The sequence below is a fragment of the Mus musculus genome, chromosome 3, assembly GCF_000001635.26.
Source record: "Mus musculus strain C57BL/6J chromosome 3, GRCm38.p6 C57BL/6J".
Classification (NCBI taxonomy): domain Eukaryota; kingdom Metazoa; phylum Chordata; class Mammalia; order Rodentia; family Muridae; genus Mus; species Mus musculus.
This window is the reverse complement of record NC_000069.6, coordinates 8,508,732-8,521,232: the sequence shown is the minus strand read 5'-3', so window position 1 is coordinate 8,521,232 and position 12,501 is coordinate 8,508,732. Positions and strand designations below refer to the sequence as shown.

The following is a 12,501-nucleotide window of genomic DNA, read 5'->3' as shown; positions in this document are numbered from 1 at the left end:
TATTTTGAATGTATCTTTCAAAAGCAAATGACTTCAGATTTAGACTGTGCTTCTTGTTTTCCTTACTTATTTTAAATACAAGCTCATTGGCATTTACCCATGACACACCCTTCCCTCTCCAATCCCCTTAACCAGGTGTGGTAGTCTACGCATGTAATCCCAGCAGCTTGAATGACAGGCATATCGAGGTCAGTCTGGGCTTTAGAATGAGAAATACACACACACACACACACACACAAAACCAACACCACACACACAAACCAACACTACACACACAAACACTACACATAGAGAGAGACACACAGAGACTTGGTGAGAGACACAGAGACAGAAATATACACACAGAACAGAGACAGACAGACAGACACACAGACAGACACACAGAGCGAGCTATTATGTCTAATGATAAGAGAACACAAACTCTTGCATTTATGCAGTTACTTGATAGACACCAGTCACACTTGTATTTGCTTACAATCACTTTCAATACAAACAAGTAGCTTGTTAGGTATGAAAATTCATGGGGCCAGCTTCCGACACTCAGAACAGAGACTCTTTCCAATGCTCAGGAAGACCTGAGAAACATTTTATCCAAAGGATTCTAACCAGCTTGCAGCCCTTGGTGACTCAGTCCTTTCTCATCGATGTTTTTATTATGCTGGTCAGATAGTTTGGGTGTTACAACAGAACTGCGAAAGGGGAGAAGCCTTCTATGCAGGTGTAACTCTTGCTATTGCTTTTCTATTTTGTTAGTATGTATAAGATCTTGGTATCTTTAACATAGCGTATTACTGTAGAGTGAGGAGCAGGCTCATTTATAGCCTTAGAATACAAACCTCAGGCTTCTGAACAGAGTTGGTAGTCACACATTTAAAGTAGGTAATTTTTAGTGTAAGGGCTGTTAAATGTCATTCTTAGTGGTGTTAGCTATCAATGCTTTTGAACTGCAGGCAAACATACCTAGCATGTAGTTTTAATCTTCATGCATGTTGGATTTTAGGACAGAGGACTAAGTGCTAACTGTAATTAGTTTTGTGTCCACATCTAATCTATATGTCTGCCTTGGCTACCTGGGCTTGCTTTCTCTACACTTGACTGAGTAAATTCTTCTAAGTCCTTAACAGATGACTTCTATACTATGTCCAAAGCACAGGTATTACATGAAGATTTTAAAAAAAGGATGTTTGAGGAACCACCTGACTGATTTCCAGAGTGGTTGTACAAGCCTGCAATCCCACCAACAATGGAGGAATGTTCCTCTTTCTCCACATCCCCGCCAGCATCTGCTGTCACCTGAATTTTTGATCTCAGCCATTCTGACTGCTGTGAGGTGGAATCTCAGGGTTGTTTTGATTTGCATTTCCCTGATGATTAAGGATGTTGAACACTTTTTAAGGTGCTTCTCAGCCATTTGGTATTCCTCAGGTGAGAATTCTTTGTTTAGCTCTGAGACTCATTTTTTTATTACATATTTTCCTCAATTACATTTCCAATGCTAGCCCAAAAGTCCCCCATGCCCTCCCCCTCACTCCCCTACCCACCCATTCCCACTTTTTGGCCCTGGCATTCCCCTGTACTGGGGCATATAAAGTTTGCATGTCCAATGGGCCTCTCTTTCCAGTGATGGCCGACTAGGCCATCTTTTGATACATATGCAGCTTTTTTAATGGGGTTATTTGATTTTCTGGGTCCACCTTCTTGAGTTCTTTATATATTGGATATTAGTCCCCTATCTGATTTAGGATAGGTAAAGATCCTTTCCCAATCTGTTGGTCGTCTTTTTGTCTTATTGACGGTGTCTTTTGCCTTGCAGAAGCTTTGCAACTTTATGAGGTCCCATTTGTCAATTCTCTATCTTACATAGTACTACCGGAGGATCCCGCAATACCTCTCCTGGGCATATATCCAGAAGATGTTCAAACTGGTAAGAAGGACACATGCTCCACTATGTTCATAGCAGCCTTATTTATAATAGCCAGAAGCCGGAAAGAACCCAGATGCCCCTCAACAGAGGAATGGATACAGAAAATGTGGTACATTTACACAATGGAGTACTACTCAGCTATTAAAAAGAATGAATTTATGAAATTCCTAGGCAAATGGATGGACCTGGAGGGCATCATCCTGAGTGAGGTAACCCAATCACAAAGGAACTCACACAATATGTACTCACTGATAAGTGGATATTAGCCCAGAAACTTAGGATACCCAAGATATAAGATACAATTTGCTAAACGCATGAAACTCAAGAAGAATGAAGGCCAAAGTGTGGACACTTTGCCCCTTCTTAGAATTGGGAACAAAACTTTACCCATGAAAGGAGTTACAGAGACAAAGTTTGGAGCTGTGACGAAAGGATGGACCATCTAGAGACTGCCATATCCGGGAATCCATCCCATAATCAGCTTCCAAACGCTGACACCATTGCATACACTAGCAAGGTTTTGCTGAAAGGACCCAGATAGAGCTGTCTCTTGTGAGACTATGCCGGGGCCTAGCAAACACAGAAGTGGATGCTCACAGTCAGCTATTGGATCACAGGGCCCCCAATGGAGGAGCTAGAGAAAGTACCCAAGGAGCTAAAGGGATCTGCAATCCTATAGGTGGAACAACAATATGAACTAACCAGTACCCCCCCCCCCCCCCCCGCCCCCGGAGCTTGTGTCTCTAGCTGCATATGAATCAGAAGATGGCCTAGTTGGCTATCAGTGGAAAGAGCTGCCCATTGGTCGTGCAAACTTTATATGCCTCAGTACAGGGGAAAGACAGGGCCAAGAAGTGGGAGTGGGTGGGTGGGGGACTTTTGGTATAGCATTGGAAATGTAAATGAAATAAATACCCAATTAAAAAAAAGAACATTAAAAAAAAGGACGTTTGGAACAAATGAATGTTTTTTGAAATGTTTTCTCATGTAGACAGGTTATACTGTCTAATTAAAAAAAAAAAGATACTTGGTTTATGTGTATGGGTGTTTTGTATGCATGTCAGTCTGTGTTCAACCTGTGTGTCTAGTGCCTGAAGAGGCCAGAAGAGGACATTGGATCCCTCTAGTACTGGAGTTGTTAGCCTTCCTGTGGGTTCTGGGAATTGAACCTGGGTCCCCTAGGAATGCAACCAGTGCTCTTAACTGCTGAGACATCTGTTAAAAAACAAAACAAAACAAAACAAAACAAAACAAAACAAAACAAAACACAACACAACAAAACAAGCAGAACCCAAACAATTTCTAATCTTCTGGGCTTATCTGCTTTTTTTTTTCTAAAAAATTATAAAAGGAAGAATTGAAGAATTCTGATTGAAGGAGAAAGGAGAAACAATTTTTTGAGAGACAGCAGTGTGGGTTTTGTGATCTGCCACAGAGATTTTAATTGACTGCAGTAATTTTCACGTTTGCACTGTGGTAATCAGGAGGGGATAACCACAGCTGCAGCCTTGCTATCAGAGTTACAGAATGGCAATAGATATTTGTATTGGAAATAAAACAAATTGCTGCATGTTGAACTGCGTCCCGAGGCGCGTTCCTGGAGGCTGCCACCAGTCTGGTACTCCCTGATACCAGAGGTGGTGTATCCTGGTCTCAATTTTCTAAGTCAACATATCTTATCAATTAGCCCCCCCACCCCATCTCCCATGGAAGTTCGGTTTCTGTTACTAAGGAATTCAGCTGGAAAACAACTAGGTTAACTGTGAGCAATTTTATTTGATAGAAATGAAACTTTGTTACTGATGTCAATATAGAAAAATATTTTTAAAAACAAGGTAATTACTAATCAAAATTTAGTGTAGACTTCAGAATATTTGTTGTAAAATGTATTTTGGAGAAAAGATTTAAAGAGATTGCACCCAATTATGTTCATTTTGATAGAAGGACATTCGGTGGCTCACAGTGTCAACCATTTGTTGTTCCTTAGTTCTTGGACAACAGAGAAAATAGCACAGACTTTAAGACCCCAAGTATAATGGTTGCAGAAGGACGATTGTTAAGTGGGAACTTCTGAAGGCTCTGCAAATGACCCAGCAAAGAGGGAAACTCAGACAGTCTATCACTGAAACAAATCAGCCCTATTACTCACCTGCTTTATATCAAAGACAGATTTTGGAACTTATAATTTCCCCAAGGTAAACAAAATTGTAAATAAAAAACTTTGCTAAGGATTTTGCTCTGTTTTACAGCATCCATGTGCCTTCTCTCAGGCACAAATCTCAGACATGCGTAGTCCGGGTGACCAGTGCCAGGAGTGCCGAGATGCATCAATTAATAACAAATGTACACAAAATGTTATCTTTAATCATGACTAATGAAAATGGGTTATTATAAACACTGGCTTTACTGCTGCAAATGTCTCCTTGACAAATGACAGGGCCAGATTCTTTTATTAAAGATAATTAAAAAATTCTCACAAGGGAGTCAGAGCTTTCCCACAGCTCTCTCCTGCGCGTTTGCTTTTGAACTAGTAAGATAGACTTGAAATAATATATAGTCTTATTAAATGTAGATGCCTAGGCTGTATTTCTTTTAGATTTAAGTTTCTTTCATAAACTAAAGATTAAAATTAAATACCTGGGGTGGATGCAAGGATTAAAAGATGCAGTTTGTCTGCATCTAAGAACAATGATTCTTAAAGCAACACTGCAGTAAAATTGTTATTACAGAACTAACATATTCTTGTTCATGTGTTCAGTTTACATTTCTATTATCTCTAATTTTTATTTCTAAAACTTCCAGGATTAACCATTCACACACAACCTCTGCCATGCTGTCTTAGCATTGCTTTCTTAAAAATAAAACAACAGCAACAACAGTAACAGAAACAACAACAACAACAAAAACAACAACCACCAAACAAAACAAGAGATTAGCAACTATAACAATGTAAAATAGACGTTCTCAACCTATGTGTAACCATTCCCTTTAGGGGGTGGCTGCATATCGGACATCTTGCATAGCAGATATTTACATTATGATTAGTAATAGTAGCAAAATTACAGTTATAAAGTAGCAACAAAATAATTTTATGATTAGGGGTTACCACAATGTACAGTTACCACAACTGTATTAAAAGGTGGTAGCATTAGGAAGGTTGAGAACTACCAATCTAAGGGTTTCCAGCTTCCAGAGACCTGGAAAGTCCTGGAATAACCCACTGAAAACAACAAACAAAAGATAACCTTACTGCAGTTCTGGGCTGTCCCTGTAGTCTACCAACCGCCTGGGCCAATTGTTATTTGGGATCCTGGTTTTAACGCTGTCTTTGAGACATTGTGTGTTTAGTATCATTGCTGCAGGACAGAGTTTCCAGAAGTGTATCATGTCTCTGCCCTGCCACTCACTGCACAGGGAGACGGATACATGATCTTTTTAATGATATTCCTTGATGACCTATTTATTCCCCTTCTAGACCAACATCCTTAGAGGAGTAATGATGAATAATGGAGGTTCTTTATTGACTTAAGAAAGTAGCAAAATTATTTACTTATTTGGCTTAAATTAGAGTCTCACAGTATAGCCCCGGTTGACCTTGAACCTAAAACCCTCCTACCTTTAGGTCTTGAGTGATGGGATTTGCAGGCATGAGCCACCACCATACCAAACCTAATCTGTTTTCCAAAATAGGGTCATACCTAGTGAATTCCTTATAACCCAGTGAATGCTTAATATTTTTTCATGCAACATCTAGGATTAAATGCTCTGTTGGAATAATTTGGTAAGTACTATCTATGCACATACACTAACTTCAGTATGATTTTAACCTGTTTTCCTTTCTTCCCCATATGGAGTTAAGTGTCTAGTAATTTGTGCATTATCCTGCATCTAAAAGGTTCTGGTTTTAACTTCTGTTCTGTGTATCATTTGTAAGTGACAGTAATATCATATTATATATTATCCCTTCTTTTTTATTTAACAATTTTTTCTGGATATTTTCTTCATTTACATTTCAAATGCTATCCTGAAAGTCCCCTATTTTTCTTAACTGAGTCACAGACCCACCCACCCACACACATATTCACAGAGCCAGGCTTATTTCTCCCACCATTTTCCTCAAAGGCCTTCTGTTGAGTCCTGTAATATAAATATATTTTAAACAATCTAATTAAGAGAGAGTGATGGCACAGAATACATATCCTCAGAGGAATCAAATCCCTATGCATATGAGTTTGGAAGTGAAATATTCTGTAATCCATTGCCACAGATTTAAAAGTCAGGACAGTGGAACTTCCTCTGAGGGGCACATGCTCATCATCAGTGGAACTTCCTCTGAGGGGCACATGCTCATCAGGACAGTGGACTTCCTCTGAGGGGCACATGCTCATCATCGCTCTATTTTAACAGTGGTAACTTGATGGCTGGAATTGGCATCAGGGTGCAGGTTGTCAGAGTTGAAGGCGCCTCTTCCCTCAGTCATACCTCAGAGAATCTAAACTGCAATGAGAACTGAACTAGAGTTTGAGAAACATATTTACATGATAGTATTAAACACCTTAAAGGTAAATTATAGTTTTGTAAAGTATATAAAAAATAATTTCCCTTCTATTGAACATTGAAACGATTTTCTTTGATAATCATTACAATTAATTTATACTCATATATTTCTTTTTCTTTAAAATTGGTATCAGTTATTTACTATACTAGTAAAACTCCTGAAGGTTTTAAGGCCATTTTCTGTCATTTCCCAACAATTATCAAGTATAATTGTATATATTTATAAATATGTCATATATAAATCATAACTGTTGAACATGCACAACAATTGGATGGAAATCCCATTAGATTTGGTTTGAAAAGGTATCCTTAGGGAAGATGGAGAGCAGCTGCTGCCAGGCTGGCCACACCTCCTCAGGACCACGTTTTCCTGCCTGCTTCACTCACTTTTTGTTTTGTTTTTTGCAGTTTCCTTTAAGGGTGGAGCTTCTGACATTAGAGCTGTTCCTAGCATGGGGCATATTTAAATAAATGAATCAGTAAACAATGGTTTTAATTTATGTCTTTACTTACAAATTAAAACATCTGTTTCTAAATAATTTTGCTATTACTACTGACATTTTCTACCATTTATGTACCATACAACCCCAGAAGTAACATAAATGATATAATAATTATGCTGTAATGGAACTGGAAAAAAGATCATGAGGGACTAATTATCGGGGCTCTGCCAACTTGTAGATTGCAATCTCTCATCCCACTGTAGATATGTGCATGCCCTTCTCATTCACAAGAGCAAAGCATGGCATTATTCTATTAAATCAACAATCGAATGATTCCAATAAAAGAAAACTTTTTATTTTATTTTATTTATTTATTTTTAGCAGTTAGCGTTTGTAGCCTGGTTAAAATCAATCATAGAGACATTGATTGCCCTCTAGTGGTGTGAAAAGTTAGTGCAGACTCCATGGTCTCCCAATTGCAAGAACTAGGAGGCAAATAGCTTCGGTTCTGGAAGCATTTGGGTTTGAGTGTTTTCTGTGGATCAGACATTCATACAATGTTACAGATTACATCGTAACAACAGTGCGTGTTTTTCCACAAACACAAGCAAACAAACAAAAAACCTGGTGGGAAGCTGCTTCGGATTAACTATCCCTGTGGGGCTGACCACACCCAGGTCTGGGTTTGTGCAGCTAGCTGCCACATGCTTTGAGACCAATTTTATTTAGCCTTTCACAAACAACTAGCTACTGGAGTGACACGAACATACATTTTATCTCAGTTAAGGGAATAAAAGCATCCATGGACAGAATAACAGCAATTTCCCTAAAGATGTACTATATTTATCATTGAAAAGACAATATGGATTCATCTTCTATTTTATAGTTAGTCATCTGGGTTTTATGCAAAAATCTTGCTTGATAGATATAAAATCAACTCAGAACCAAGTAACTATTTTGATTCTAAGTTACAAAAGGAAACTATTTTATTATGTGAACCAGCATCCCGAGAGGGCATGTTCTGAGTCTACATAAAATGGAACTTCTTGCAGCATTTTTTTAAACTGACAGATATTTGATGAAAGGCATATCGTGCCAAATGACCTAATGTTTATTTTTCCAAATTACTATTTATCCATAAGCGATTAAAATTTTAAATAAAAAGTAATGGTAACATTTAAATGCCAGAAGTGAAATCCTATAGAAAAAAAAATGTCTAATGAAGAAGCAATGGCTCTCATAAAAAATAAACAACCCACAAATCTGTTTGTAAGTAAGTCAGTGCAAAACTGCTAGGAATTTTGATGAAACAGAGGTCTAGAATTTAATTTTTCAATCTACAACGAATCGAATCTTAACGGTCATTTAAAAACATGCTTTTCCTCATAGATTTTTAACATGTGCAGGCAAACACCACAGATTCAATGATAGACATCATTGTTCCAGAGCCTGACGATGTGCTTCACAGGGCAGAACCCTGCTTACTGCCACCCACTCTACGAGTATGACTTAGATATTTGTAATTGATTATCAAGCTCCGTTTATTTCTTTATTTCCCCCCTGAAATCCTGGTAAAATCTTCTATTTTTTATTTCTAATTGTTTATGCTTTAGTTTATACTGTGCCCCCATTTGAGAAGATAATGGGCGGTACAATATGTACTTAGAGCAAACATGCTGAATACATAGATTGTTTAATGAATCAGGAGAAAAAGCACTGTCCTTGCAGATTAATTGATTACCCTTTGCAATGGGATGCTTTAAAAAAAACAAAACCCAAAACGGCACCCTTTTCACTGCGGAGGTAATGTCTCTTCTCACTTTCACAAGTGCGGTCTAATTATGGCAGAAGGGACCTTGGCACCTGTCATCTGTGGGGTGGGAGTTTCATTGGTTGGTGGTCACCATTTTACGATCCGTTTTTCTGGGTAGAATTGAGACTGTATCAAAAAGCACTTGGAAGAGGAATTTTTGGGGGGAAACAATAAAAAATGCGTGCATAAACGTATGTATGTATGTATGTATGTATGTATGTATGTATGTATGTATGTATGTGTTGTATCCTCTTGTGGAGGGGCATAACATCTCAGTTATATATAATTTTTGCCCATTGAAACAAAAACAATTCTCTGTGGAGAATTTCCCAGCGATCATCTGGTGCATAGGCTGTCCTTAGCAAGTACCAGCGCACACATCCCACCCACAAGAACATACAACACAGCAACGGGAAGTCAAAATGCATCTGCTTTATAGAAACTGAAATGGACAGAAGCAGATAGAATTGTTTTGTGGTTGTGTATGGGAAGAGGATGGAGGTTGGCAAAGATGATCAGGAAGATTAGTGGCAAGGGGTTAATCGGTACCAAAAGGGACCAGCATACTTTTTGAACAAATGAGACTTAAGAGGAGATAAGTGAGTCTTGGACTAATAATCATGATGATTTCTAAGGAATCACAATTCTGGTCACAAGGAGTAACTAGCCAGTCGTCTGCAGCTGAAACCTCTCCGTGGGACAGACAGAGCAGGAAAATCTCCCCAAACCCCATCAGAACCCTTCTGGACAAGCGACTTGATAGCAAATTGTGGCAACCGAGAGTAGCTCAGGACACTGCGCAGAACCCTCTCCTGGGATACTCTGTGGGGGCGAGAGCCCAGTTCCGAGAGGAAGGCGAGAGCTGCAGGGCTGGCCCGGGTCCACGCGCGATCGCCACGTGCTTGCTCCCCAAGCTCACTGGCTTTGGTTGTAGCAACGAGGGGTGGGGTCGAGCCACGCCCCATTGGAGGACCCTCAGTGGGGTCTCTATCCCAGAACACAAGGCCATGGGCTTGGGCTTGGGAAAAAGGTCCTTGGATTCTGCATGGGCAAGGACACCTTCCCGAACCACAGGGAAGGGGGTCACCTCTGTGGTCCAGGGGCCCAGCAGGGCGCGGCTGCGTCTTTGTGCGGCCAGGCTTGGCTCGCCTTTCTGCACAGCCTCTATCCGCTGGGAGGGGCTTAGTCCTGCGACCCTGAGCCTGGGCAGATGTGTGCACACCCTGAGGGGTTTGGGGCTGTTCTGGAAGGCGGGGCTAGAAAGAGGGGTGCCCGGACTGCAGACTGTTCAGCAGCCCCACCCAAGTTCGTGGGAGCCAGCCTGGAGCCTGAGTCTTCAGGGCTCCGCAGACAGGGTGGGGCAGGGCAGGGTGGAGCCAGTCCATATCCTTTTTCCTGCTCTGCATCAGTAGCTCGATCTAGTGTGTGTGTGTGTGTGTGTGTGTGTGTGTGTGTGTGTGTGTGTGTGGTTCTAGCCGCTTCCCCAGTGCAGGCCCCTCCCAGGCTGTCTACCCTAGGGAAACAAGCACAGGACCTTTTCGGAACGATGGCACTGGATCTAGACTGGACTCTATTGCGGTTTTACAGATTTGGCTCCGTCTGACCCACAAAATTGAAATTGCACGAGGCTCATCTTAAAGACCTTGACCTCTTTTGCTTTATGTCACCCTTACACATCTTTATCTGTATTATTTTCTGTATACCCTTCTAGGTTCCCTAATTGCCCCCTCCCCTCCCCCCGAAATGACCCAAGGAGTTCAGAATAGCTCCCCCACCCCCTGCTTCTTTCCCTTTTTTGATTTTTTTTTTGCCACTATGTTTAAATATCCTATTTAATGTGGTTCTGAAAAATATGTTAACGAAGAACAATGAGGCCAGGGTGGAGCGGCTGAGGTTAGCGGTCAGGTCAGGCACGCAGGCTGCTAATGAGTGAGTGGGGCGTGGCGGGGCTCTGCCGTTCCCGCAGGGTTGGGTTTTTCAGTGTTGTGCTGAGCTCCCCATTAGGCCCCCATTCTACTGAGGGTGTGGAGCTGGGTCCGGGTGGGGACAGCTTGACTCTGCACAGGGTGGGGCTGTCCGCATAGTATGCCCAGCGCTGCAGGTGCCCCCCCCCACACTCCCACCATTGCTTCACACACAAAGAAACCCCACCCCGGCGCCTTGGGAAGCCAGGTCCCTTTACCCCTCCCTGCCGCGCACGCTCTCCCGCCCCTGCAGCTGCCCACCCGCGCCCTCCACGCCCTCCTCCTGTTTCCCCTCCCTCTTCCTAAAACAAAGGAGCTAAGGTCCTACCCCACCCCTCCGGCCGCCTTACCTCCCCGCACCGCGCCCCAAGACTAGTGGTTTTTCCAAGATAGACAATACCATTAAATGTGCCCACTCCCCTCCCCCGTTCCCACTCCTCTCTCAAACCTCCAGGATGGGACCGCTTTGACTTTGCATTTTCTCTTTTATTCCAACATCACTCCCTTCCTGTCCCTATTATCTTTTTAAACTACAGAATAAATATAGGACGTTCAAAACCACTTTCCGAAATGTCCCTTCACCTCACTAAAGGCAAATCGTTAAGGTAGCCCCCTCCCCTCTGATGGACACTTTAGTTTTAAATATGGAAGCAGAATAAAATTCCTACCCATTGGAGGAAAACTTACCTGCTTCTATCTTTTAAAAAGAAACCATTTACTTTAGTTTTTCAAAGACACCCTTCCCCCTTTGGTCTCTTAGAGCTCCCTCCAACCTTTCCCGGTTCCTGTCATGAATGTCTTTCCCTTTATAAAATATCTTTTAATGTCTTTAGAGATCCGAGAGAGAAAGGGAGAGATTGGCTCCAGATAGAGCCCGTGGGGAGCAAAACGCGATTCTTACCCATTGCTGTTTTAGCCATTGTAGGGATGTGCACGCACGGAGTGGTGGCGAAGGCAAAGGAGAAGGGTCCAGCTGTAGCCGCGGAGAGAGCGAGAGAGGAGTCTGAGTAAGGCACTGAGTCTGCAGAGTGGGACCGTGCTAGAGAAAGAGCAAGAGGCAGGAGCCCATGAATAATTATCACGCAGAAGCTCAAGCAGATTGGCTCTCAGGGTCCCCTGACATGACTCCCGCAGAGTGAGAATCTCCAAGCATTAAATATTGATCGGCCAATGGTGCTGGAGTACAAAGTACCAGAATGCAGTTTGAAATGGAAATCAGTCCTTGTCTGGAAGCTCCCCCCCATTTTGGAGCCCAATAGTACAGTCCAAGTGGAGTGGTGCCTTAGCCTGGAAGCCTCCTTGGAGCTAAGGACTGGGCTGTGCTTACCTGTACCCAGGAGGCTATACTTTGCTCAAACATGTGTCATTGCATAGATTGGCACAGAGAAGGAATAGACTCAGGGGCCTGAGAACCCACCCCAGTGTGCTGAGTTTTGGAAAAATCTGTTTAAAGCTTGTGTTACCAGTGTTTCTTATTTTCTCTTTTACCTTTGGCCCTGCCCTTGGTGAATCCTGGCCTCCCTAATATATGATGGAATTCCCAAACCAACCCATGTCTGGCTGTGGTGGCAGCTCAGAAATGGCCTGGGCTACTGGTCTTTCTTTCTAGCATAGCTGGGCTCCAGAGTGCATGATCTCAGGAGGGTCTTATAACAGAGGGAGGGTGGCTGTCTTTTCCTCCCTTTAGCATAGAGGAGAGGACTGTTGGCTACCTGGGCAGAGATGTAAGTTCCATCTAAGGACATGATGCAAGAAAGCACACGAACTTGGACAAGGAGTGATTTTTCCTGCATTCACAGT

The 12,501-nt window shown here is 42.0% G+C and overlaps 1 protein-coding gene across 1 annotated transcript in view; it reads right to left on the bottom strand.

Annotated features, from left to right (window-relative positions):
• Stmn2 (stathmin-like 2) overlaps positions 1–11,706 on the bottom strand; it is a 52,078-nt gene extending 40,372 nt beyond the window's left edge. The window contains exon 1 of the mRNA NM_025285.2: positions 11,603–11,706. Within this exon, the coding sequence (NP_079561.1) occupies positions 11,603–11,621 (19 nt within the window). The 5' untranslated portion in view covers positions 11,622–11,706. The remainder of the gene's footprint in view (positions 1–11,602) is intronic.
• Positions 11,707–12,501: the final 795 nt, after the last annotated feature.